Genomic DNA, 27,834 nt, shown 5'->3' with positions numbered 1-27,834 from the left:
ACCACATTCTATGGCCCATGACAACTAGCCAACCTCACCTGATCATGTTACCTGCCTGGGTGCTGGAAGCATCTGTGTTGCCACCCCCAGCCCACATTACCAAGCAGTGCAATTAGGTAACATTTGCAAGCCCTTCCCAGTCCAAAAAGCCCTCCTCTCATTGACTCATCAGAGCAGCCTCAAAAAGTGACAACAATCATCCCTGGAGCCCTCAGATGAGGATGATGCTACTCACTGAGGCCATGACAGCATCAGTATTCTTACCCAGGTCTGCCTCACCCCAAATTCTGACCTGGTTTTTCACCACCATACCAAAAAGGGGGACAGAAAGCCAGACTAATCTGTCAAATCTGATGTCACAGCTGTGGTGCAGAGAGGAAGTGCTTGAAATATATGTGGCATATATAAAACGGCGCCACCATGATTGCTTCCAACATTTTCTTTTTTTTCTTTCTTTTTTTTTTTTAAGATTTTATTTATTCATGAGAGACACAGAGACATAGGCAGAGGAAGAAGCAGGCTCCCTGCAGGGAGCCCAATGCGGGACTCGAACCCAGGACCCCAGGATCACGACCTGAACCAAAGGTAGATGCTCAACCACTGAGCCACCCAGGCACCCCTCAACATTTTCTTTTTTCTTTTTAAGATGTTATTTATTTATTCATGAGACACAGAGAGAGAGAGAGAGAGAGAGAGAGAGAGAGAGAGAGAGAAGCAGAGACACAGGCAGAGGGAAAAGCAGGCTCCATGCAGGGAGCCTGATGTGGGACTCGATCCTGAGATTCCAGGATCACGCCCTGGGCCGAAGGCAGGCGCTAAACTGCTGAGCCACCCAGGGATCCCCCCTCAACATTTTCTTAAGTAAAAAATGACAGCTGTAACTGAAGCCCCATGTGGATGAGACTAGACTCCAGTACCAGGCAGTAGGAATCATGGATTCCCCCATACACTCATTTGTTTCCTCATTCACAGACAGGCTGCTAGAACAGGGTGGAGACAAGCCTGGGACTCTGCACCCAGACTGACCAGGTGCAGTCCTAGCTCAAGCCCTGACTAGCCAAGTCAAGTGACCTCACACATGGCATTTTTAACTCTTCTGTGTCCAGTTTTCCGACTTTCAGTAAATGGGTACAATAATAGCACCTCCCAGAAGATCTGCTGAATGATTCAGGGGTGATGCAAGTAAAGTGCTAAAGAGAGTCTAACAGGCTTAGCTATTGTTAAGCAACAATACTTACTGAGTACCATGTCAGGGCAGCTGCTTGCTCACGCCTCTCATATCTATCCTCTCCCTACAATAATAGAACTCCTGACATTTAGGGTTGCCTGGGTGGCTCAGTCGGTGAAGTGTCTGACTTCAGCTCAGGTGGTGATCTCTCAGGTCCTGGGATCAAGACCCACATTGGCCTCCCTGCTCAGCAGGGAGTCTGCTTCTCCCTCTGCCCCTCTCCCTGCTCGTGCTCTCTCTCTCTCTTTTTTTTCTCTCTCTCTCTCTCCTGTTCTCTCTTTCTCAAATAAATAAAATCTTTAATAAAAATAATAAATATTTCCCGACATTTAGCTGGGACAATGTAATCCACATTTTCCAAAATAAAGATTATATTTTCCAGATTCTTTGCAGCTAAGCCTAGTTCTGGCCAATGTGAGAGACTTCTAGGCTGTGCTCTTCAAGGGCAGGGGATGCATTTTCTTGCCTTTTTCCAACCTACTGTTGCTTGGACTCTGGATGTAATGGTGGAGCTTTACCCTAGACCCTGATGACAAGGACCTCACTGACAGGATAGCAGAATGGAAAGATGGAAGTGGATGGATCCAAATTTCTATACTGTCTTGTCTCTGAACTTCCTACATCTGAACTTCAATGGGAGACAAAAATAACTTCCAGTCTGTCAAAGCCTCTTTTACTTTGGGTCTCTGTTACATGCATCCAAATCTTAACCCTAACTTACGTTAGCACCTACTATGTGCCAGGCATTGGATGCTTGTTCATCTCAGTATCCCCAGGGCCTAGCATAGAAGAAGAAATGTAGGCTTGCGGTCAAGTAACTTGTTCAAGATCACAGAACTAGTAAGTAACCAGGAAAGAGCAGCCCTTGACCTGGACTTGCCAGGTCACTGGAGTCAAGCCAGCTAGTGGGTGATGGCTGCGTTTCTTGATTCTGGAGAGCTCTAGAACACTGCCTGTGGAATAGTCCAATAGAACTGAATGTGAACCCCACTCTGACTCTTATGTTCTGTGTGACCTTCAACAATTGACTTAATACATCTGAACATAATCATATCTTACAGGATGGTTGAAGGCTTAAAAAGACAGAGGGTGTCCATAAGACACCTGATACATTTTGAGTCCTAAATAAGTGTTGGTCCCTTTGCACAAGTCCCAATAGCCACTAATGGGAACTGGGAGAAAACAGAGGGAGACAAGGACCTGTGAGGCAAAGGGAAGGAGGGATGAGGTTGGCAGGGGCTGGGGAGGTGTCTTACTCCTTTACTTCCACCCATCCTGGCCTGTGGCGAAGGACATCCATGAGAGTATTCATGAGAGTGGTCTTGAATCGGATTGATGCTCTCTGCTCTCTGCAAGAAAGGCAACAGAACGCTTGCTCAGGATCACACAGAAACCTGTACCAGGATGTTCGTAGCAGCCTTATTCATAATAGCCCCAAACTGGGGCACCTGGAATGCTCAGTGGTTGAGTGTCTGCCTTTGGCTTGGGTCATGATCCTGGGATCCTGGGATGGAGTCTCGCATCAGGCTCCCTATGGGGAGCCTGCTTCTCCCTCTGCCTATGTCTCTGCCTCTCTCTGTGTCTCTCATTAATAAATAAATAAAGTCTTAAAAAAATAATAGCCTCAAACTAGTAACAAACCCAGATGTCCTTCAACAGGTGAATGGTTAAACAAATAGTGGTCTATCCATATCACGGAATACTAGTTAGCAATAAAAATGTGAAATATTTATACATTCAACCTGGATGCATCTCTAGGGAATTATGTCAAGTGAAAAATGCCAATCTCAAAAGGTTATTATAATACTGTACAATTCCACTTATATAACTTTTTGAAATAACAAAATCATTGAAATGGAGAACAGATTAGCAGTTGCGGAGCATTAAGGACAGGGTGAGGGTGGGACTGTGGGAGAAGGCAGAAGGAGAAGGAGGGAATGGGTGTGGCTATGAGGGATCCTTGTGGGTGGCCTTGGGAATTTTCCTTACGGATGTCAATAACCTGGTTGTGATGCTCTACTGTATAGTTTTACTCTCTGTTACCACTGGGGGAACCAAGTACAGAGCACACGGGATCTCACTGTATTATTTCTTACAACTGCATAGGAATCCATGATTCTCAAAGTCAATATTTAATTTAAAAAATTTAACACACCTTTAGAAATCTGGATAATGGCTACTTTTGCGGGGGGAATGATTGGGAGAGGGCATGAATGGCATTCTGGGGTGTTGATGATTTTTGTTTCCTAATGTGGGTATAATAAGTTGATGAAAATTCATTGAGCTGAAAAAAAAAGCTAATTCATTGAGCTGTAAAGTTATGATGTATGCACATTTCTGTACGTAAACAGAGCTCTGTAACAAAATATACCACAAATAAAGGACTGGCTATAGATTAAGATAAAATATTTGCAATACTTACAATCCATAAGACTTTAGGACCAAGTACATAAAGAGATCCTACAAATCATTAAGAAAAAGACAAAGAACTCAATAGAAAAATGCCTAGGGGATATGAACAGGCAATTCACAGCAGAGAAAACTTACTAATACACAGGTGTAAAGATCCTCAACCTTCCCAGCAATCAAGTAAATTAAAATACCAAGGAGAGGATTTCTGCTTCAGGTCACAATATGAAAGGATGTGAAAAATTTTCAGTCCTACAGTAACAACAAGGGAAAAAATGTGCAAAATAGATATCACACTTGACTATGGGGCTAGTGGAGAGCAATGGACAAAAGAAAACTTGATGAACTGATTCTGGAGAGAAAGAAGCCTTTCGTGAGGGAGCAGTGAGATACAGCATTTTCTAGGTTTGGGGAGTATCTGAGTGTGGGCAAGTGGAGGAATGAGCCAGCTGTGGAGAAAAAACTTTGCAGGCTCCAGGAGAAAGCAAGCTGACCTCAGGCAATACATAGGGTGGCCAAACAAATCAAAATCTGAAAGAGCCCCATTCCAAAACCAAACCAAACCAAAACAACATTGCATTAAACTTGCTTGAGAAAGAAGCCCATAGAGAACACAGTAAAGCTGAGAGAAAAACCATACTCATGCACATTGATGGGGTGTGTGTACTGGCAGCGTTGAGTACAAAAGTGAACCAAAAAAAAAAAAAAAACCACAATAAACAAACAAACAAAACCCAAACTGCCCTCTAACCCCCTCACAGAGCAAAAGCTCAAAACAGCAGTACAGGGGGTTGTGCTTGGAGTGAACTCAGTGTAACCTAAAGCTTCAGTCCAGTCCATGTTCCACTCAGCTTTAGGAGGAATCAGATAAGCAGCTCCCAACCTACTAGTCAGAGGAAAGGGTTTACGATCTTTGGAAAATCAATCCTCTCTCTCTCTCTTCACACATTAGTCCTTTTGTAGGTCTGAATCTCCATCTGGTATAATTTTCCTTCTGCCTGAAGAATTTTCTTTAGTGTTTAAATACATGACAAAAACAACAGCATAAAGGACCAGAGGGGAGTAAATAGAGCATGCTGTTCTAGGGTTCTTGTGTTGTGCAGGAAGTGGTACAATACTGATTCCTAATAGACAGTGATGAGTTGAGGATGCATATTGTTAATATGCACCTAGAATAGTGATTCTTGATGAGTGGTCCCAGTATTCCTCAGGGTCCCCAACCGTCTTTCAGAAGTACGTAAAGTTCTCTCTTTTCCAACTACATATCTTTGTGAGGCTGGATTTTCTTCCCGTTCTTCAACCGAAACAACATATCACAACAGATTGAGTCCAGAAGATTTGGGAGGCCAAATGTTTTCTATTGAGCTAGACATTAAAGAAATTCACAAAAAGTGTAAAAACAATTACTACTCATTTTAGTAAATTTGGGGGAGGGAGAATACAGTTAAAGTTCATAAAAATAGGGGCACCTGGGTGGCTCAGTCAGTTAAGCATCTGCCTTACATTTGGGTCATGATCTCAAGGTCCTAGGATTGAGTCTGGCATCGGGCTCCCTGCTCAGCAGAGAGCCTGCTTCTCCCTCACCCTCTGGCTGCTGCTCCCCCTGCCTGTACTCTCTCTCTCTCTGTCAAATAAATAATTAAAATCTTTTTTTAAAAGTTCATAAAAATACATTATTTATGCTATCAGGTAGAGTACACTGTTGCTTTTTAAATGAATTAATATTTTTAATTTATCACTTTAAATTTCTAATATGATATTGACAATATTTCTAATATGATATTGGCACAAAAATTAATGAGTCCACAATAATTTTTAAGTAGTAAAGAAATCCTGGCCTCAAATGTTAAGAACCACTGCTCTAAAGTAGTAAAGTAAGGAGCATTTAAAACTTAATCCAAAACAATGAAGAGAAACAATTTCAAAATCCATCAGATTGGGGAAAATGTTTAAAACCAGACAAATACCAAGCATTTGCAAGAATGTGGAAATGATAATTATCCTATAATACTGATGGAACTGTAAATTGGATAAATCTTTAGAGAGCAATTTGGCATATTAAAACTGTCAGGTACTATTCATACACATTAGACTGGCAAAAATCTAAAAGTCCAAGTTTGGCAACAATGTGCTAAAATTGGAAATTCTTCTCCTGCTGGTAGAAGGCACTCTGGAAAACTACATGACAGTATTTAGTAAAATTGAATTTGCACATACTCTATACCTGGCAGTTCCATCCTAGCTCTGTACTCAAGATAGATACCTTATGTATGCACTGGGCAGGGATGCTCATTTATAACTATCAATATTTTTTTATGGAAATAACCTACAGCACACAGTTGGTAGTCCACCCTTGTCCCTTGGGCATTCTCCATTCCTGTGCAAGTCAGTCAGAGGGCTTTCCACTGCCAGCACTTGCAACTTTTTGCCTGAGGACTTTTTCTGGCTCCCAGAGTCTGCTCAGCCAGTGCTTAAAGCAGATCCAAAGTCCCCTCCCCCAACAGCACACAACCAGTGACAACTGGAGGTGATGGATTAATCCTCCAGCTCCTCATCGCTCACCTTGGATAAGTCTGCAGTGTCTTCTGTGCTAGCTCCTAGGAATCCCCAGATTGAGCCCCACCTGCCCACCACAATAACCTGTCAGTAATGCACCTTTTATTGGTTTCTTTCCCTTAGCTGTCTCACATCCTCATTTCCCTGCCAATGCTTACTGGAATCACCTTCTGACCTTCCAAATAATCTGCTCTCACATCCTTGTTTCAAGGCTTGCTTCTGGAGGAAATCAATACTAAGACAAAACCTAAAGGCCTTTCAACAGGAAGTAGATAAATAGCTAGTGGTATACAATGGAACACATATAGTAGTTAAAATGTGTCCAGACTTACATGCACCAACACGAATACTGAAAATATAATTTTATGTGACAAAAGCAGCACGTAAAATAATAATATAACATCATCTATGTAACTTATATTCCTAGTCTCGTGCAGCTAGAGGTGTCCATGTGACACAATTCTGGTCAGTAAGATAAAAATGTAAGATTGCTCAAGAGGGTGGGTTCTTGGAAAGCATTGGTTCTTTTGATTAAAATAAAGAGAGAAAGAGATGTGGCTTGAGACTTCCTTCCTCACTTCTTCCCATCTTGATCTCAACATGAGGGCTGGAGCTGTAGCAACCCTTTGGGTGTCCATAGGGAAAAGATCAAGAGAATCACAAGGGCACTAACTCTGACAGTGTTGAACCACTGCACCAGTCTTCCAGATTCTTTGTTACATGAGGAAATTTAATACAATTTTTTTAAAGCTACTACTAGTTGGGTTTCCTATTACTTGTAGATAAACACATTTCTTTTTTTTATTTTTATTTTTATTTATTTATGATAGTCACAGATCGAGAGAGAGAGAGAGGCAGAGACACAGGCAGAGGGAGAAGCAGGCTCCATGCACCGGGAGCCCGATGTGGGATTCGATCCCGGGTCTCCAGGATCGCGCCCTGGGCCAAAGGCAGGCGCTAAACCGCTGCGCCACCCAGGGATCCCGATAAACACATTTCTAATTGGTGTCTGGACTAATAAAACATATCCTGGTAACTGAAGTGCCCTTTTTTTTTTGGTTAGAGCAGGCACAGGTGTGTAAGTGTAGGATCAGCATCTGGAAGAGTGCTGAATTGCTCTGATGTGTGCTGTATGAGGGAAGGGTCACAGACCACGCATGCCCTCCTCAGTGGCAGTGTTGCCAGATGTGACTTTCGAAAGAGGGAAATATTGAATGAAATAGAATAGAAATATCTAAAATATGTGTCACAGTGTATGCGATGTAACCTCCTCTGACTCCCTACAAAAATACTTCAGGAAAGTCTACATTGCTCTCTCCTGCTCTGTATGAGTAGATTCCATTTAGTGGATCCAATGAGGTGCTGACTTCTGCATCCAGATTACTGCTGCAGAGGGAAGCAGAGGACCAGAGCAGAGTTGACATTGGAGTGATCATGTCATCATGTGGTTGTTGAAGGAAGCAGGAGGGCATAGATAGATACCACATGGGCCCTGGAGCCCAACAGGCTCTGGCACTAACTGATCCTATAGTCTTGAGTAAGTTACCTAGCCTCTCTGAGCTTCAGTTTTCCCATCTGACCCAAAAGTAATATCTACTTTGAAGGATTGTGGTAAGGACTCAAAAAGATTATACAGGTCAAATGACTAGTCTGGCACATGGTAAGTGCTCAGTGATCATTTATTATTATTATTATTATTATTATTATTATCATTATTGAAGTAAAGAAGGAGTAGAAAGATGGAAAAAGGAAAGAAGGAAGGAAGTTAGTTCTGTATTTATTAGATTGCATGGGACCACTCACCGTTCTTTTCCCTTTGACAGTCCATGGCCCTTGTAGTTTTGATTCTGCAAGGAGAAAAAGAAAGTGATGTAATTGGTTCTGCATATCCACCCTGCCTTCCCAGCTCAATTTACTGCCGATATTAAAAGGCTCAAACCATCAGATGCAACATTGCCCAATTCCTGAGACATGAAACAGCCTGGCCAAGTTCACACTGGTCAGCATGTGCCCACCAACTTGGTCCTTGGAATAAATCTCCAAGTGTTCAAGGACCCACCTCACAGGATTGTTCTGCAGGCATGACTTAGCTTTTAGTGCTCCAAAGGTCCAACCCTGAACCCCAGTTTTGAGGGCTGAGTTCAGCAGGCTCTGTGAGAAGGAACTGAAACTTGAATGTTTGACTAGATCCATGGTCCAGAAGGGGGCTGGGTCAAAGACTCAGAGCGAAGTTAATTTCTTCCACCCAAAATGGACTGTTCAAATACTCAGTGGGGTGTGGGTATTATTTTGCTTCTACCATTCCTTTAGTCCTGGTAGACTGATCCCTAATGGCAGGAATGAAAAAAGAAATCAAAATAGTCTTGTGCAGGATGACCATTGCAACTTGGACAGATTTGTCATCTACATTAGTTTTCTATTACTGCATAACAAATTGCCACAAACTTGATGGCTTAAAATAATACAAATTTATGTCTTGCAATTTCCATTGGCCAGGAGTCTTAGGCATGGCTTAGCTGGATCTTCTAGCCAGGTCTCACAAGGCCACAACCAAGGTGATGGCCTGGGTTATGGTTCTCGTACATGGGCTTGGGGTCCTTTTCCAAGGTCATTTTAGATTGTTGGCAGAGTTCAGTGCTTGAGGTTGCCAGACTGATTTATTTGCTTTTACTGTTTACTTGCTAGCTGTTGACTGGGGACTGCTCTCAGCAACTAGAGGCCACGTGCAGTTCTTTTCAACATGGACGCCTAGGCAATTCACAACATGGATGTTTGCTTTCTTCCAGGCCAGCAGGAACTCATTTCTCTGACTTCCAACCCTCCCCACTCCAAGTCATCCACCATAGAGTCCTATGTGATGCATGTCATATAATCATGGTAGTAACTATCCCATCAAATTCACAGGCTCCACCCACACTGAAAGGGAAAGAATTATACAAGGTGCATACACAAGGGGTGAGAATCTTGGGGATCACCTATAATTCTGCTTACCACACTATCCTATCCCTCAAAAGAACCAGTAGAAAGGGATAGAGGATACTGCTTTATGAAACTGACAGAAATTAGCGCCTACAAAAGTAAGTGAACTCTTATCCCAGTAGTACATTCAAGCCCCTGTAACTCCCCCAGCACTAGTAAGGTGTCCTACTCTTTTTTGGTATATATTTTATACTCTTTCATGTTTTCAGTTCTATTTCCTTTATGTTTATCCAGTCTTTGGTTGAAACACTTTTCCTTTCCTCACTGAGTTGCATTGACTCTTCTGTCAAAATTCAGTTGGCTGTGTATATGTAGGTCTATCTCTAGACTGTTTTACTTATTTGTCTACCCTTAAGTTACTACTGCACTATCTTAACTATAATAGTTTTCTAGTAAATCTTGAAATCAGATAGTATGAGTCCTCTAACTTTGTTTTCTTCAAGATTATCTTTGCAATTGGGGGTCATTTGCACTTCAATATAAATTTTAGAATCAGTTTGTTAATTTCTGCCAAAAAAGTGTGTTGGGATTTTATTGGGAGTGTACTCAATCTGTAGATCATTTTGGGAAGTGATATTATCAAGTATTAAGGCTTCCAATCCATGAATATGGTCTATCTCTCCATTAACTTAAGTCTTCTTTAATTTCTTTCCACAATATTTTCTAGTTTTCAAAAAATAAATAAATAAATAAAAAATAAAAAAATATTTTCTAGTTTTCAGTACAGAAGTCTTGGACGTTTTAAATGAAATTTATTCATAAGTATTTGATTTTGTGATGCTATTTAAAAAAAACATTTATTTATTCATGAGAGACACGGAGAGAGAGAGAGGCAGAGGCACAGGCAGAGGGAGAAGCAGGCTCTTCACAGGGAGCCCGATGCAGGACTCGATCCTGGCTCCTGGGATCAGACCCTGAGCTGAAAGCAGATGCTCAACTGCTGAGCCACCCAGGTGTCCCTGTGATGCAATTTTAAATAATATTTTTAAATTTTCATTTCCCAATTATTCGATGATAGAATATTGTGGTAGGCAGAATAATGCTCTTCCAAAGATGTCCAAGTCCTAATATCCCAGAACCTGTGAATACGTTACATTACAAAGGGAAATTAAGGTTGCAGATATAATCAACTGACTTTAGAATAGAGACATTATCCTGGATTACCTGAGTGGGCCCAATGTAATCATTCGTTTTTTGTTTTGTTTTGTTTTGTTTTGTTTTCTTATGAGAGGGAATTAAAGACATGGGGGTGCCAATTCATGAGAAGTAGAACAAGGGGTAAGAAGTAGGCTAATGGCAGGGAGGATGATGGATTCCAGAGTATTCCTTTCCCTTCTTTGGGTCACATTTTTCCCATTAAAGTGGGTGAGTTGGCCGGTGTACTCCTAAAGGACAGAGACTTGGGCAGCCTGGGTGGCTCAGCGGTTTAGCACTGCCTTCGGCCCAGAGTGTGATCCTGGAGACCCAGGATCAAGTCCCACGTCGGGCTCCCTGCATGGAGCCTGCTTCTCTCTCTGCCTGTATCTCTGCCCCTCTCTCTCTCTGTGTCTCTCATGAATAAATAAATAAAATCTTTAAAAAAAATAAAAATAAAGGACAGAGACTTGTCTAATTCACTTCTGTGTCCTTATTGGTAAGAATTTAGAGAAGTCATTGATTAGCATTTTAGGATGGGCATCTATTCCATTATGAATGGATGGATGGGTAGGCAAGGGGGAGGCGGGATGAATAGATTTCTAGGAGCTTTTCCAGGTCAGGAAATCGAAAATTCTCAGGTTCCCCCAGGGTCACAGAAATCGCTGAATACAGTTTAGAATCTCAGATTTTCGTAACTTTCCCGCGAGCAAGCTTGGTGGTGGACTCGTGCAGCTCCTCCGCGGCGCGCGGCCAGCCAGGGCTTGAAGTTTCTTCTCTGAATTCATCGTTTTCCTGAAAATCCCACTCGATCCAGAATCATTTCGCGGAGACACCCCCCCCCCCCAAGTCGGAATGCCTCCGAGGCCTCCCCCTTCTCTAAGGACGAGGAAAGCATCTGGATTCCGCGGCACTCCTACCTTCGGGCGCGACATGGTACGATTCACCAGGGCCGGACCCAAACCGCCACCGCAACAGCTCCAGCCTCCGCGTCCCGTTGCCAAGGTGATGGAGGCCGGATCCTCCTCTCTGATTGGATGAGCTAAAGGCCCTCCTCCTCGCAGGGTTCGCAGTCTAGTGTCTGATCCCAGCCCCCGAAAGCTCTTGCGCGCCCGGGAGGCCCAGACCCTCTTACTTCGTTCGACCTTTTTCTCCCAGCCCCTCTCCTCTGCGACCCTGGGGCGTACACGGCCAGAGAGTGGCTGCCCTGGGCGGGCACGGACTGCCCAGCGCTTCCTCCAGCTGCATTTCGCTAGACCTAAGAGCGCTCTGTCTGAAAAGTTGTCAGCTTTTGGTAAATGCAACGGTACAAAGTTTCCTTACTGGATCCCTTACTAAGTCGCCTTGTCATTTGGATAGTTGGCAACGCAGCTAGTCAGACTTCTGCTTTTTCTCAGCCACTCTCTCTAATTCTTAGGCACCAACTCCATACAGGATTCACCTCAACTCCTGCAGTAGCCTCCTGATGAGTCTGCCAGTGCCCACTCCTGCCCTATCCATTCTAACTCATTCTTGGCAAGGTAGTTGAAGAGCTTTTTAGAACACAAATCCGATACTCTCTCCACTGCACCTAACTTGAAGTAGCAACTTATTCCTCATCGCACTCTGTATTGGCTCCCTGCTTTCCCTACCTCACTTCTCCACTGCACTGGGTCTTCTATAGGCTAACCAGAGCTGAATAGAAACTGTTTTTTAAAAATGTGATGTTTCACAGCAACAAAATATAAGTTATGTAGGAATATATCTAATAAAATATATGCAAGACATTTTATTAATGACAAATTCTTATCAAGCCTCTACTCTATGGCATGCCTCACTCTTGACTCTGTCCTCACAGATACAGCAATGAAGGAAACCAACAAATATCTGCCCTTGTGGAGTTTATATTCTCATAGGGAAAGTTACAAAACATTGAAGGACATTAAAAAGGCCTGAATAAATGGAGGGATATATATACCATGTTCATGGACAGGAAGACTCAATATCAAAAATGTGTGATTTCTTTCAAATCCAACTAGGACTTTTGAGAGACCTTCTCAACCCAAGAAATGCAAATATCAGTGGAATAATATGGGGATCCTAGAAACAGATACAGGTGTATTTGTGTATGTGTGTGTGTTTTAACTTAATGTACAATAGAAGTGGCATCATAAATTAGTGGGGAAAGTATGGAGGACTCAGTAAATGGCATTGAGAAACTGGCTTTCCATAGGAGTGAAAAATAGGGACGCTTTGGGTGGCTCAGAGGTTAAACATCTGCCTTTGGCTCAAGGCCTGATCCTGGAGTTCCGGGATCGAGTCCCACATCAGGGTTTCTGCACGGAGCCTGCTTCTCCATCTGCCTGTGTCTCTGCCTCTCTCTGTGTCTCTCACGAATAAATAAAATCTTTTAAAAAAAAGGAGTGAAAAATAGATGCCTAATTCAAATAGGCTAAAGAATAAATACAGCAAACAAATGCTTCAGACTATTAGAAAAAATATTTAAATATATATATATATATACATATATGTAATATTTTATGATGTCAAGGTGGGAAAGGATTTTTTTTTTTTTTTTTTTTTTTTTTAGGATTTCTTAATAAAGTACAAGTACAAGTCATAGTGGAAAAAAGTTAACCTGACTTTCTCAAAATCTAAACTGCCATATAACAAAAGACATTATAAGTTTAATTAAAAGACAAGCTACATAAATAAATAAATAATTAATTAATTAATTAATTAAAAAATGTTTTAAAAGGAGGAGGACACCTTGAGGATGTAGGGAAACTCAACTTTTATATGCTATTGGTAGACTCACACTAATAAGGCAATTTGCAATATCTCATAAAGTTGAAAATGCACACAACTTACAATTTGATTCCACTACTGGACATATATCCTACAGGCTCTCTGAACACAGCTGTACAACCCAGAGACTATCACTTTGAAGCTAATGCACAAGGTGGACATTTTTCCCTAACAAGGATGTTCATTGCAACACTCTTATAATTATGGGAAATACTAGGAACAATCTAAATGTCCACTCATAGTGAGATGGATTAATAAAATGGAATATATTTTTTTCTTTTTTAAGATTTTATTTATTCATGAGAGACACAGACTGAGAGAGAGAGGCAGAGACACAGGCAGAGGGAGAAGCAGGCTCCATGTAGTGAGCCCAATGTGGGACTCGATCCTGAGACTCCAGGATCACGCCCTGGGCTGAAGGCAGGCGCTAAACTGCTGAGCCACCCAGGGATCCCCAAATGGAATATATTCTAAAAAAATATTATGCAGTGATAAAAATTAGTGGTCCAGATCTATATCAACATAAAAATATCCTCCAAACCTACTGTTTTTTTTTTTTTTTTTATTATAGTCACACACACACAGAGAGAGAGGCAGAGACATAGGCAGAGGGAGAAGCAGGCTCCACGCACTGGGAGCCCGACGTGGGACTCGATCCCAGGTCTCCAGGATCGCGCCCTGGGCCAAAGGCAGGCGCTAAACCGCTGCACCACCCAGGGATCCCCAAACCTACTGTTGAATGAATAAAAGAGAGTTATAGAATGATAAATATTTTCAAAGGTTGAAATTTGTATTAATTTTGAACACAACAAAGTATATTCTACAAAATATGGTTACATTGGTATTAAAAGTTTAAAAATGCAGGCTAGAGGGGTGCCTGGGTGGCTCAGTCAGTTAAGTGTCTGTCCTCAATTCAGGTCATGATCTTGGGGTCCTGGGATTGAGCCCCTTCTCAGCAAGAGGGCTGCTTTTCCCTCTACCCCGCCTCCCCTCTCATATTCTCTCTTAAATAAATAAATAAATAATAAATAAATAAATAAATAAATAAATAAAATCTTTACAAAACGTACAGACTAGAAAGATGCCACCAGATTCCTGATAGTGGTTTCCTCTAGCGATAGTGAAGGAAGAGGAGAGAGGATAGGAAACTTTAACTATTTTAAGTTTGTTTGCAATGTTTTGTTTTATTTAAACAACACAGTTGAAGCGAATAGGCCAAGGTATTCTTACCTGGATTTCTTTTTTGGTTTCTGCCCTAACAAGAAAAGAATATCAGTACCATGACTGAGGGAGAAGTTTAGGATGCCTTGGGAATGTCTAACAGTGGGGTCTAACCATTTTTTAGTTGGGGTCAGCGAGGATTGGCAGGAGGAAATGGGATTTAGTCTGGCAAAGGGGATGGGAAGAACATTCCAGGTGGAGGGAACGGCGTGTGCAAAATTGGAAATCAGAGAGAGGGAAGCATGTTTGTGGAAGCAAATGCAGATGGGTGACCAGGAAAGAGTGGGAAAGAGGGAAGAGATGAAGCTGCCAAACCCCTATGTTGTTGCTGTGTCCTTTGTCCTTTATTACAAATCTGAAAACAGAGCTCTAGTGAGGGGAGCAGAACCAGGGCCTCCTAACTCCCGGTCAGGTGTTCCATGATAGTAATAATGATAATAATGATGATGGGTCATGTGCTGATCTCTCTACTAGGAACTTGAAATATATCCTCCCACTTAATCTCACTACAGACCTATAGAGGTTCTTCCATTTTACAGATGATGAAACCGAGATTCACAAAATTTAGGAAATTTACTCAAAGTTACAGAGACAGAAGCCAGATCCCACAAGGCCTTGATTGAACATTTTCCTTAAGGGCATTGGTGAGTGTATTAGGTTCCTACTGCAGCTGTAATTACCACAAACTGAGTGACCTAAAAGAACACAAATGTATGAGCTTACAGCTTCTGAGGTCAGAAGCCTGAAGTAGGTTTCACTAGGTTAAGATAAGGTGTCGGCAGGGCTGGGCTCCCAGGAGGCTCTGGGAGAGAATCTGTTTCCTGGCTTTTCCATCCACTTTCCTTGGCTCATGACCCCTTCCATCTTAAAAGTCAGCAATCATACCACTCTGACCTCTATTTCTATCATCAGATCCCCCCTGACTCGATTCTCCTGCCTCCCTTTCTCACTTACAACGACCTGGGGAATGACATTGGGCCCACCCAAATAACCCAGGACAATCTTTCCATCTCATGGTCAGCTGATCAGCTACTTTAATTCCATCTCCAGCCTTAAATCTCTCTACTCATATAACGTAATGTACTCACAATTTCCAGGAATTAGAGCATAGACCCCTCTGGGGAGATGGTTATTTTGCCAACCACAGTGAACCACGCAAAAGGGTTTTAAGCAAGGAAGTGATAAAGTGAGACCTGCATTTTAGCATCTTCATATTCCTGGTTTTATAAAATAATCTCTCCCTGACTTATCTAAGGCAAATTGAACTTTTGACAGGTAACACTTTCGAAGGCAGGACAGTTCATTGACATCAAATGTGTTAAGCCTTAATAACTACATCTGGTGTTTTTACAGGGTTTTTAACATGATGGAGTTCCTTTGTACATGCGACCTGATTATTCCTCCAACAACCAAGTAAGAGTGCAAAGCACTGTTAATTATTGCCCCTTAGTGGATGAGGAAAGAGACCTAGGGGCATTTGGTCACCTGTCCTGGGCCATGGAGCTGCTAAGGCCAGGGCCAGGACTAGGAACTAGTGTGAGGACTCCTCTGTCAGTATTTCCTTATGCCATCTCTGGTGTGGGCATTCTAGGAAACACACGTCAGACAGTACATCTTTGGTGCAATTTTTCCTGTATAACTTGGTGCCTGATAAACATTTGTTGAATAGATGAAGCCCTGCTCTCACTTCCATGGCACAAACAGTGGTTTTCAAGGCAGGAAAATGGGGAATGGTCCTAGAATTCCTCCCTTTCCCCCACATCCAATCTACTTGCAAAGTCCCATCAGCTGCGCTGCTGAAATATTAAGTCTGTCCCCTTCTGTCCAGTTTCCCTGCTCCTGCTGTGTCCCAGGGCACCACTGCCTCCCTGGCCTCCCTGTTTCACCTTTCTAATATATTCATTCCAGATAAGGGTCAAAGTGACCAACTTAAAATGTAAACCAGATGACACAGATGGCCTCCTTTGTTACGTTCTCCCACCAGCTTTTTATCACACAGAGGAGGAAAACCTAAACTCCCCATGATGGCCATACTCAGTCCTGTAGGCTTGGTTCCCCACTCCCTCGTTAGCCTCAACCCCCTTGGCACACCCTTTCCACCCTAGTCCCACTAGCCGTTCACTAAGGCCAAACTTTTCCCACCACAGGGCCTTTGCTTATCTTCTTCCTTATGCTAGAAATCTCTCTACTCTTTTTTTTTTTCTAAAATTTTATTTATTTATTCATGAGAGACACAGAGAGAGAAAGAGAGAGATGCAGAGACACAGGCAGAGGGAAAAGCAGGCTCCATGCAGGGAGCCTGATATGTGACTCGATTCCAGGACCCCTGACCTAAGCCAAAGGCAGATGCTCAACCACTGAGCCACCCAGGTATCCCAAATCTCTCTACTCTTTAAATAGCTGGGCCTTTCTTCTATGTCAGGTCTCAGCTCAGATGTTGCCTATTTAGAGAGGTTCTTCCTGCCTCTTTCTATTTCCTTTCCTGAAAATTGTGAGCATTTGTAAACAATTTTTCTATTTGCTTATTTTGTTTGCCTTCCCTCCTAGACCTGAGATGTCCGATATGTAGCTCCCAGCCACGTGTTAAGCAAGTGACATGTGGCTCCTGAACTGAGCTGTGCTCTAAGTGTAAAGTGCACACTGGGTGGTAAAGACTTCATACAATAAAAAGGAGGTAAAATACCTCAATAATTTTAAAATATCAATTACATGTTGAAATGATAATATTTTGGATATACTGGATTAAATTTAAAAACATTAATTTTTAAAAAGATTTTATTTATTTATTCATGAGAGACAGAGAAAGAGCCAGAGACATAGGCAGAGGGAGAAACAGTTTCCCTGAGGGGAGCCCAATGCCAGACTCGATCCCAGGACCCCAGGATCACACCCTGAGCTGAAGGCAGACGCTCAACCACTGAGCCACCCAGGCGTCCCTAAATAGATTATTAACCACCTGTTTCTTTCTATTGTTTTAATGCGGCTGCTACAAAATTTAAGATTACACATGTGACCCACATTATATTTCTATTGGGCAGTGTTGGTCTACATTATTAGCCAACAAAGGTAGGAACCCTGTCTGCTTTAGCCACCTGTGTGTCCCTAGTACCTACCATACAGTAGGTGCTCAGTAAGCATTTGTTGAATAAGTCAGTTTTTATGAGAATCCTAAGCACAAAGAGAAATGAGATAGGCAGCCTCAGGTACATTTTGAATTTGAGGAAGAAAGAAATGCCAAAGACAGTTTTATTTCTCTCTAGTCACTGCATTTCAAACAGGTTCTGTCACCAACATTCCCCCCATAGTCACCTACTACTATAGGTGTAGGGCAGAGGGTGGCTGGAGGAGCCAGGTTGGCTCAACTGCTTCGATTTCAGACCCACAGGAGGTGCGCCGTCTCAACTACTTTACATTCTTCAGCTTTGGTCCTAGCAGCCAGAGAGGGCTCTCCTCGGTGCATTGAGACACCTGGATATAGGATAGCTGGGAGCCAAGGGCAGTTGCCCAGGGTCACCCAGCAGGTCAGAGGTGAATAGGATCTGGAACCTTTCCAGGTCCAGGACTCTGTGGACTCTAACTACATCCTCCTGTAGTCTTCTTTACTCCAAGGGACCCAGGTGTCTGGAACATCACCCCCCTCACATTTTACGCCTGATCTCTTGAGGCCCCTAAGGGCAATTATGCCTGGTCTCAGCAGAGTTGACCCAGATGGCACCATCCTCATAGAGGCCAAAGTGGATGGGATGAAGGAGGGGGAGGGAGGGAGGATGGACGGATGGATGAATGGATGGACCGAGGAAGGGATGAATGGGTGGACTGGAGGACGGGAGGGCAGATGGCCGCAGGAGTGGGGGAGGAGGAAGGCTGGCTGGAGGATGCCTGCATGGGGGCGGGGCAGGAGTGAGGCTGTTCCGAAGGAAGGAATTACCCACACAGTATGTGAACGTAGGGGGACCCGCAGCGATCCAAGTCCAGCCCCCCGCACGCTTCTGCTGGGAAAGCGCGGCCAGGCCCAGGGCCCGCGGGGAGGTCGGGGCCGCGCGGGGGCTGGGATCCGAGCGGCGGCGGCCGGGGGCTCCTCCCGCCCCCGCGCCCACCCGGCCCGCGCCAGACGGTGCCAGGTGGGGGGAGCGCCCCCGCCCCCCTCCGGAGGTGGCGGCCCCACGCGGCCCAACAAGCTGCCGTTGTCCCGCGGGCCCTGGGCCCGGCACACTGGGGCTTTGTCCAGCCCCCCGCCGCGACCCACGGTGGGGGGGGCCCCACATGACCAAGGGGGTAGGAGGAGCCTGCGGCGGCGGCGGCGGCGGCGGCTCCACCACCATTTCCCTCCCTGGCGGGGGTCGGCGGGCGGCGGCGGCGGCGGCGGCGGCCGGGCAGGGGCCCCTGTTCCCCGTCAGGCTGCAGGCGCCGGGCCTGGGCCAGCAGGGCAGCTGCGAGCCGAGCGCTCTCCGGGCGGCGAGCTGGGGGTGCGCCCGGACCCCCGCCCCCGGGATCATGGGGAATGGCATGACCAAGGTAGGGGGGCGGGGATCGCGCTGCCCGCCCCTGGCCGCCCCCCGCCCCGCCCGGCGGCCGTGCCCGCCTCTGACCTTCTGGCCCTCGCCCTCAGGCGCCGTGTGTCAGGTCTCGGTCTCGGCGACTCTGTGACCCCGCATCCTCGTGTCTCCGCTTACGTCTCTCTCTCCGTGTGTCTGCCTCTGCCTGCTTCTGTGACGGTTTCTCGCTGGCTCCTTCTGTGGCTCTGTCACTCCCACACTCCGTCCGAGCCCCCTGCCCTGTCTCCGGGGGTCTCTGTCTTCCTTGTCTCTGACTCCTGGGACTCTCTCAGGTGCTGTTTCTCCATTCTTCCCCCTCTGCCTCTGCATGGCCTTCCTGTCCTGCCTTCCCATCTCCCTCCTCAGAATTCCCCACCGCCCACCTGGCAAGTCTACCTCTCCTCTGACCTTTCCAGCTCTCACCCCTGCCCAAGCTGGCCTGCCCCCCACCCCTGGGGCAGAGTCCAGGCCCAGGAGGTGGGGGCAGGAGATTGCTCCTTGAGTCCTGAGGTCCAGACACCTGTCACAGGAGGAGGATGGGTTGTGGGCCCCCAGCTACCCCGTGGGAAGCCTTCATCCCTACCCCACTGACCCCAGCCTGTCTCTCCTGTAGGTACTTCCTGGACTCTACCTCGGAAACTTCATTGGTGAGCACTGCCCATTCTGTCCCAAGGCCGTGGCACTCTGCCTGTCCCAAGCCTGTGTCCACCATTCATGCTCTGGCCCACACACCTTGGAAGCACCCAGGAATGGGACCGGGGGCAGGGAAGCAATGCCAGGCTGGGAGGGAGAAGGCGCTCATGAGGACTAAGGGTTATGTGGGCAGGGAGCGTCCCCAGTGCAAAGGGTTCAAAACGCCTGCCAGATGCCAAGCAAGTCTGCACCTCCTCTGAGCCCCAGTATCTCCAGTACAAGGCCCACTCACTCTTAGAGCTCTTACAGCCCTGAGGTTCTGGGTTGAGGCCTGTTTGGGGGTGCTGCTTCTAGTGGAGAAACTGGGAACCTTCCCCCTACAAGCTTCTACACAGAGAGGAGGTCTCTCGAGACTCGATTCTGCCCCAGAAACGTGCTAGTGAGCACTACCCACTCTGTCCCAAGGCCATGGCCCTTTACCAGTCCCAGGCCTGTGCTAAGAGACCAGCTGATTCTGAGACTCCACGCATTTCCATGTGGAGTCAGAGAAAGCTTCAGAGAAGAAGGGGCATCTGCACCAGCACAGGGCTTTCCCCCTCCACCCCTGCCTGCCCCCCACCGGCCTTGGCATAGATGTTCCACTCCCACAAATCTGATCTCCTCCTCCCTGGGAGCCACCTCAGCAGTTCACGCCTCAAGCCCATGAGTATTGGGCTAAGTACTCATGCCTCATGGGCGCCTCAAGCCCAATCTTAGTATTGGGCTAAGTACGCCTATACGCTCTGAATCTTAATCTTCATGGCCCTTCATGTAGGCCATGAAGTTGCCCCTACACTCCCATGCCCAGCCAAGGTGGCACATAGTAAGTACTCAGTGAATGTGTTAAATGAAGTAGACATATGGAGAGAGAGGAGATATGTTTTTATTCTGATTCTAAAAGAGCTGCATACACTGGAATTCCAGGCCTTAGAGATGGCCATTGATAGAAGTGTGAGGTTTATCCCTGGGTCGGTTTTCATATATCTTTGTGGATACAGATGTAATATTTAAAACAAAAATGCATTCTGCATGCTGTTCTGTGACCTGTTTCCTATTTGTTAGTATATTGTGGACAGGCCTTTCTATCCAATGGCTGCACAATATTCAAGTATGACTATACCATTATTTATTCAGTTCTCTCATGGTGGATGTATAGGTTGCTCCCACTTTTTAACAATTTCTGGTGTGTTTACTGTTATGAGCAGTACTACAGAGAACATTATCCTCTACACACAGCTTTCTGGGTGAGCAAACCATTCTGTAGACAGGATCTCTGGAAGTAGAGTTGCTAGGTCAAGGATATGCCAGGAAAGGGTGTTTGCCATGGAAGGAAGCATGAGCAAGGCTGGGAAGAGGCTGGGCTGTTACTTGTGGGAGCCATAGAGATAAGACTGACGCCTAGGGGTGTGGTGGGACCTGTCATGCCAGGAACGCAGGTGTCCAAGGACAAGGGGGCTAGCAAAGGGTGGGCCAAAGTGGAGAGGGAGGGGTGGGGCAGGGAGCTGGGCAGCAAGCTTCCACCTTTCTAAGTTACTCTGACTAGATTGGCACAGGCATCTCGTTTCTTTCAGATGCCAAAGATCCGGACCAGCTGGGCCGGAACAAGATTACGCATATCATCTCTATCCACGAGTCACCCCAGCCTCTGCTGCAGGTACTCCCTACCCCCGTCCTTGGGCTGCGTACAGTTGTGGAGGGGAGCTTTAGACCCCACAGCACTCATTTATCAAGTACTTACTATCTGCTGGGTCCTGTACTGCCTCCCCGACCCATAATAGGTCATTCTGTTAAAAACTGATTTGTTTTACATTAGCATCCCCATTTGATCCCTATTTGGCAACTGAAGCCCAGAGAGGTAAAGAAACTTGCCTAAGGCCACACATCCACAAAGCTAAGGAGCTAGGATTTGATGGTCTGACCCCAGAGGCCTCACCCTGAGCCATAAAACGGCCCGTATGCGGGGTTCCCATTGCCCAAATGAACAGATGATACAAATGGATGATTCTGGTTTTTAAAGCTTGCTGTGTAATCTCTGGGCCTCTGATCCCTCAGTCCTGTCTGCCCGAAGAGGGGCTGTTGTGAGGATGCCAAGGGGCTGCAGGAAGGTGAAGATGTTTTGCACACTGTAAAGCATGGCCCCCACTGGGAGGGTTGGTGCTGGTATTATAGAGTCCTAGAAAAGAGGGGTAAGGATGTTGTAACCCAGAAGAGAAAAGTAGGAAGTCCAGACCACTTATTCTGTAATCTTGGGCCCAGGGCTTCACCTTTCTGAGCCTCCATTGCCTGATCTATAAAATAGGAATTTATTTATAAAGATTTATTTATTTATTTGAGAGAGAAAGAGAGCGAGTACAAGCAGGAGGGTAGAGGGAAAAGAAGAGGGAATCTCAAGTAGACTCTCTGTTGACCATGGAGCCCAATGCAGGGCACGATCTCACAACTCTGAGATCGTGACCTTAGGATCACAACCCTGAAATCATGACCTGAGTGGAAACCAAGAGTCAGACACTCGACTGACTGCACCACCCAGGTGCCCCTAAAATGGTGACTTTATAATAGTACATGCCTTACTGAGTTGTTGAGAGCCACATAACAGTCAACAAATTACAGCTGATATAGCAAAGTTAATCATATTCTTATCCCATAAATAGAGCCGCTTCCTCATCTATTAGAATGTATGTCACCCACTAAAGGGGAATAACTGTGGGTGGAAATGGGCTCTGAAGATCTGAGACCCAAACCAAGTTCTGTCACAGGTTTACTATGTGACCTCAGACAGGTTCCTTTCCCTCTCTGGGCCTTAGTTTCCCCCTGTGTCAGAGTTAATGGTCTCTAAGATCACACCTCCAATAATCTGTGATTCTTGGTGTCATTCATACAAGAAATTTCCAGGTCAGTGCAGCCTGATTTTGCTTTATAGAGCAGGCTTGTTTTGGAGTATTTGGAGGATGCAATCACTAGATTGCATGGAGTAGGTTGTCCAGTCATGAGTAGATTGACTAATGAAATGACTGCCTGCCAAATGAGTCCCCACTCCAACAGTCTTACCTCTTCCCACAGCAGCTCTGCCTCCCCATCTATCCGTGAATTTACCAGTCAGGGTTTGATGATGCCAAGCAACCCCAACGCCAAATGTGTTGCAAAGTGAAATTGCAAACCTTGCAAAAGATACAGGGTGGTGTGACCTTGGGAAAAATGAGTCCCAGAAGGACTGGAATCTCACACAAAGCCATTAACAAGTGAGGACCTGGCCCGGGGTCCCTTAGCCAGGCTGGTGGTGGGCCTGGCACTTGAAAAAGAGTAATTTGAATATAAAAGGATTAAAAGAGGTCCTTGAGAAAAGTGATTCTTGGAAGAGGAGCTCAAATCAGCTTTATGATCTTGTGTGAAGGTTAAGCAAGAAGTAAAGAATGTCACAGCCAGTTTGTGGGAGAAATTACAGAAAACTCATCCCTTGATTATTTGAATAATTAGCACATACTTTTAAAACAAATTAAAAAAATATTTTATTTATTTATTCATGAGAGACACACACAGAAAGAGAGAGAGAGAGAGAGAGAGAGAGAGGCAGAGACACAGGCAGAGGGAGAAGCAGGCTCCATGCAGGGAGCCCGGAGTGGGACTCCATCCCGGGTCTCCAGGATCACGCCCCAGGCTGAAGGTGGCGCTAAACCACTGAGCCACCCAGGCTGCCCAGCACATACTTTTATAACTGCAGTTGATGAGCTATAAATTTATGTTAATGTTTTTTGTTTCTTGTCAAGATAACAAAATCCGTTGTGCCCTTTTTAAAATAAGTAATCTCTACACCCAACGTGAGGCTCAAACTCACAACCCCGAGATCAAGAGGTGCATGCTCTACCCACTGAGCCAGCCAGAGACCCTGCTTTGCCCTTTTTTGGGTATGATTTTTGTAAACCTCATTTGGAGGAGAGTCATTGTTAGTTGCCCTTTTCCACTTATTAAATAAAAAGTCCCTGGATCCTTTTTATCAAGTCCTCTTGCCCAAATCACCTATGAGGTTAGGATACCATCTTCTCAGAAGGTTCTGGAACTCAGAGCTGGGAGGCACTCAGAGGTGATATCCACCCTCTTTAGATGGAGGGGGCAGCAGTGGCTCAGAGAGGGGCAGGAGCTGGCCTGGGGTCCTGAGGTGCTTGGGCAGCCCTGGCCAAGGTCAGGGGTGCAGCCAAGGGCACCCCCACTGCCCATGTGTGTTTTGTACTTACAGGACATAACCTACCTTCGCATCCCTGTGGCGGACACCCCTGAGGTACCCATGTAAGTTCTCTGGAGGCACCAACAGAGGTGTCTTCTGTGGTGATGGGAGGGAGGGTGGGGGATGGTCTGGGGGATGACAGAGAGGACTCATGCCAAAGAGCTGTCCTGGGGACCCTAGCACAAGTGGTCACTCAGACCTATGTTTGACTCTGTCTCAGCTACACCCTTGCCTATTGTCCTGGCCAAGACCTGTAATCTTCCAGAGCTCAGTGTCTTTAGCTGTGAAATGGAGAGTACCCTGTCTAAGGACCAGATGCCCCAGCAGATTTGAAGGGGTCAGGCTCAGCCATTTCCTGGCCTTGGAGTTAAGACCTCCGGGCTCCAGCCAGGCTTTGCCATTTACTTGCTTTGTGACCTTGCACAAATCGCTTTCCCTCTCTGAGATCAGATGGCACAGGTTGAGGATCTAGGACAGGGCCTGCATGTAATGGGGACTCAGGAAGCAGGATTTTTATGTTTTGTTATTAGCAGCAGTACCTCCCAGCCTGGAAGTAACCCAGACAGATATCTCTCCCAACCCGTTGCTGACCAACATTGTCCCCAGATGCTCTGATTGCAGACCCTGGAAGAGTGGGAGTCCTCTGTCCCCTCACACCCATTTCCTTGAAAGATAAACCCTCCATGCAAATAGGATCCACTGGAGAGGCACTCCTACCTCCATGGTGGGATTTCTCATTATTGGCCTCTTTCACTGCCTGAAATGCTGCCATTGTTAATTCACACCACCTCTACTTGTTCTATAGTACAGGCCCCTATTCTCTGCCTAGGCTGGCTGACCCGAAGACCCAGGGCTCTTGGCACCCCATCAGTGTGGAGGGGGACAATTCCTAGGAGAACATGCCCCCCAGTGCTCCCTACCCTATCTCTTTCTTCTCTAGCAAAAAGCACTTCAAAGAATGTATCAACTTTATCCACTGTTGCCGCCTCAATGGGGGGAACTGCCTTGTGCACTGGTGAGTTAAGAGAGGAATGATGGGAGGAAGTAAGGGGCTGTCCTCTGTGTCACACACGCACACACACACACACACACACACCCTATGGGGAATGTGGAACCTGGGATCGACCTTCTCCATCCTGTCCCCATGCATGACAGTCTACCATTCATCTGATGGAGGGTGATCGGGGGCTCAAATCAGGGCTCTGTCCCTTACCAGCAGTGTGGCCAAGGCCAAGGAGCTCTTTCTCCCTGAGATTCCCATTTCCTCTTTGTAAAATGGAGAAAAACCTACCTGCTGAGCACCTACCCTATGCTGGGCTCAGGGCAGCTCTGTAAGAGCCCCAGTCCTAAGAACAGCTCCTTCAGCCTGTCTGTTGCCCTCTGCCCCTCCTTTCCCCACTCCAGCTGCACTTGACAACTCCCCACCCTCCAAATCCACCGAATCCCACCTCATGGGCTTTGTACACTGCCCAAAACATTCTTGATTGACCTTTACCCATCTTTCAGGATTCAGCTTGATGTCATTTCCTTGGAAACCCCTTCCGTCATCCCTCCCTATCTCCTCTACTAAATTAATGCCTTTTCCTATATGATCTCTTAGCTCCTGGATTGCTCTTCAGAGCAGTTATCACCACCTGAAATTGTTTCCCTGGTTAGTGGCCATCTCTCCCAACCGTACTGTAAGCCCCAGGATGGCAGAGACCATGTCTGTTTTATTCTCTACCATATCCCCAGTACCTGAAAAATAACAGATGGTCAGGAAATGTTTGTTGAACAAATGAATGAAGTGATGTTTCACTCAGGCCTGTGATGTGGGAGAGTGCCAGGGGGATACTCCAGGCATAAGGAACAGCATGGGCAAAGAAAGAGGGAAAACAGGTCCTGGTAGGCTCTCTATGATGGAAGCTCAGAATCTGAGGGTGGGAGAGCTGCGGTGTGGGGATGGGGTGTGTGAGGGCAGGGCATGGAGGAGATTGGGCCTTACCTGAAGCCTGGGGGGGCCGGGTATCCCAGCTTTGCAGGCATCTCCCGCAGCACCACCATCGTGACGGCATATGTGATGACTGTGACGGGGCTAGGCTGGCGGGACGTGCTTGAAGCCATCAAGGCCACCCGGCCCATCGCCAACCCCAACCCAGGCTTTAGGCAGCAGCTGGAAGAGTTTGGCTGGGGCAGTTCCCGGAAGGTAGGGGCTGGGGCAGAGGCAGGAGCTGGGCAGGGCAGGGAGACTCTTCCGCTTGAGTTGAGAATTGATTGGAAAGAATTTAGCCTGTGCTTCAGACCTAGCAGGAGATTTTTCTGGGGATCTCGAACTCATGACCCTTAGCTAATCTAGCCCCTAGGTGTATTTTGTGTGGTCAGCCAGATGTTTTCTTTTCCTTTTTAGTTTAGAATTTGGATGCCTTTGGGCCAGACTGTGGATCCTTCAATTTGACAAGGGCCCAGCACTGCATGCTTTACCATTTGAATGTTTGATCCCTTTGGGGAGGAATGTCCATTCCCTACTCCACCCCTGGTTTCCTGATGAGGCCAAAGCATCTCCTTCTCTTATGCCCACCGGGCAGATGGCACATGGAGATGTCAAGAACCGACACCTCCCTGGGAATTAGGGATGAGAGACAGAAGCAGTAGGTGCAGAAAGGCTCCCCTCGAGTGGGAGTGGCCCGCTGGTACTCAGGCTTATCTTCAAGGCTGCTTGAGGAAAGGGGCAGGCAAAGAGGAAGCCAGTGTGGGTGGGGTTGTTGCTCAGGGAGGAGGGTTCATGTGGTCCCCACGGTGCTGGGGGCTTTAGCAGGTCTGCAAGATGAAGTGTCAAAGGGGAAGGAGGCTCAGGAGAGGGAAGGGACTCCGAGGAGGAGGGCACTCCATGAGGGCCCTGGAAACTGCAAAGCGAGGGGGAGAGGATGCTCAGGAAGGGGAGGGGCTAGCGGGGGCTGGGAAGCTCGCGGACCGGCGGGAGCGGCGAGGACTGCGGAGGGGACCGCCGGCCGCCTGGCACCGGCCGACCCGTCTCCTCCACCCCCGTCCAGCTCCGCCGGCAGCTGGAGGAGCGCTTCGGAGAGAGCCCTTTCCGCGACGAGGAGGACGTGCGCGCGCTGCTGCCGCTGTGCAAGCGCTGCCGGCAGGGCTCGGCGGCCGCGGCCGCGTCCCCGGCGGCGCACTCGGCGGCCTCGGAGGGAACCCTGCAGCGCCTGGTGCCGCGGCCGCCCCGGGAGGCCCACCGGCCGCTGCCCCTGCTGGCGCGCGTCAAGCAGACTTTCTCTTGCCTCCCGCGGTGTCTGTCCCGTAAAGGCGGCAAGTGAGGATCCCGGCCCGCCCCGCCCCGCCGTGGCGCCCCTCTGCCTAACGACTGCCCCCCTTCGGGGCCGTCTGGGCCTCCCACGGCCTCCAGGACGGGCCCAGAGCCCGTGGGAGCCCGCGGCGGCCTGACCCCGCCCCCGCCCCTGATGCCCGCGCTGCTTGTCTGCGTCTGCAGTCCGTGTGTCCTCCATCCTTGCGTCTCTGTGTCTGGACCGGCCTGCTGCAGCCACTTGGTGCCTTAGTCCTTGGGCTGGGGGGAGGGGGCACCCGGGCCTCCACCCTTAAAGGCAGCGGGAGTGGGAGTGGGTGGATGGGTGGGGGGTGGATGGGCCTGGAGGATATTAAAGAGACACAGAAGCTGTCTGTATGAGCCTCTCCTGGTCATTCAGCAAGGGGCAGGGATGCAGGAGCCCGCCAGGGGCTGGAGTCTGCAGGCAACAAAGCCGAGGTTGGGGGGGGGGGTCTGTGTCCCATAGGGCCTGAGGAGCCTGCCACCTCCCAAAAACTGCCCTGGGCTGGGCTGAATCCTGAGACTCCATTCACTGCCCTGACCCCCACACCTATCTCTCCATGGAGTCCTGGTCTCCTGAAAAGGCCCCTGAATCCCTCCTTCTCTATGAATCCCTTTCCCCCACTGAGCCCTTCTGCTTCTCATCAGCTCCTTCCTCTTCCCTACTCACAAATACTAGCTAGTGAGCTTTAGAGCGCCTCCTTCTTGCCTGAGTTTTTATATGCATGAGTTCTCTTAACCCCTGGGAGGAAACTGAGGCTCAGAAAGGGTAGGCTGCTTGCCT

General features: G+C 47.0%; 2 protein-coding genes and 1 long non-coding RNA gene across 14 annotated transcripts in view; 2 read left to right on the top strand and 1 right to left on the bottom strand.

Annotated features, from left to right (window-relative positions):
* The window catches only part of TTLL9 (tubulin tyrosine ligase like 9), a 70,910-nt gene extending 51,866 nt beyond the window's left edge, over window positions 1-19,044 (bottom strand). For 3 of the 10 annotated variants that reach the window (XM_049100210.1, XM_049100215.1, XM_025469649.3), the window contains exons 1-3: window positions 11,227-11,340; window positions 7,997-8,040; window positions 2,485-2,577 (exon numbers count right to left, since the gene is read on the bottom strand). In XM_049100210.1, the coding sequence (XP_048956167.1) occupies window positions 2,485-2,577; window positions 7,997-8,040; window positions 11,227-11,241 (152 nt within the window). In that variant the 5' untranslated portion in view covers window positions 11,242-11,340. Of the gene's footprint in view, window positions 1-1,949; window positions 2,093-2,484; window positions 2,578-4,806; window positions 5,003-7,996; window positions 8,041-11,226; window positions 11,341-18,903 lie in introns of those variants that run through there. The other 7 variants (XM_049100214.1, XM_049100213.1, XM_049100212.1 and 4 more) reach the window with 7 other exon arrangements.
* LOC112673778 (uncharacterized) lies at window positions 11,052-16,993 on the top strand. The gene is made up of 3 exons (XR_003145043.3): window positions 11,052-11,600; window positions 15,668-15,727; window positions 16,862-16,993. It is a non-coding gene; the product is annotated as an uncharacterized LOC112673778 (long non-coding RNA).
* Window positions 18,563-27,354, top strand: DUSP15 (dual specificity phosphatase 15). Of its 3 annotated transcripts, none has more exons than XM_025469660.3 (7): window positions 18,563-18,589; window positions 19,463-19,496; window positions 21,093-21,175; window positions 23,753-23,802; window positions 24,681-24,755; window positions 25,754-25,925; window positions 26,770-27,351. In XM_025469660.3, the coding sequence occupies exons 1-7, from the start codon at window positions 18,578-18,580 to the stop codon at window positions 27,040-27,042; spliced, it is 699 nt and encodes a 232-aa protein (XP_025325445.1). In that variant the 5' UTR covers window positions 18,563-18,577; the 3' UTR covers window positions 27,043-27,351. The 3 variants fall into 3 exon arrangements, with proteins under 3 accessions (XP_025325445.1, XP_025325446.1, XP_025325444.1); XM_025469661.3 differs by lacking the exon at window positions 18,563-18,589 and adding an exon at window positions 18,672-18,780 and having other exon boundaries at window positions 26,770-27,354; XM_025469659.3 differs by lacking the exon at window positions 18,563-18,589 and adding an exon at window positions 18,675-18,829 and having other exon boundaries at window positions 26,770-27,350.
* Window positions 27,355-27,834: the final 480 nt, after the last annotated feature.

The sequence above is a fragment of the Canis lupus genome, chromosome 24, assembly GCF_003254725.2.
Source record: "Canis lupus dingo isolate Sandy chromosome 24, ASM325472v2, whole genome shotgun sequence".
In the NCBI taxonomy this organism is placed as follows: domain Eukaryota; kingdom Metazoa; phylum Chordata; class Mammalia; order Carnivora; family Canidae; genus Canis; species Canis lupus.
This window is presented reverse-complemented; position numbering and strand designations above follow the sequence as displayed.

Bases quoted from the DNA above. Each gene is read 5' to 3' on its own strand.
- DUSP15 (XM_025469659.3), top strand. From the start codon at position 18,809: ATGGGGAATGGCATGACCAAG. The intron at 18,830-19,462 runs GTAGGGGGGCGG...TCTCTCCTGTAG, and splicing joins TGGGGAATGGCATGACCAAG to GTACTTCCTGGACTCTACCT. The intron at 21,176-23,752 runs GTACTCCCTACC...TTGTACTTACAG, and splicing joins CACCCCAGCCTCTGCTGCAG to GACATAACCTACCTTCGCAT.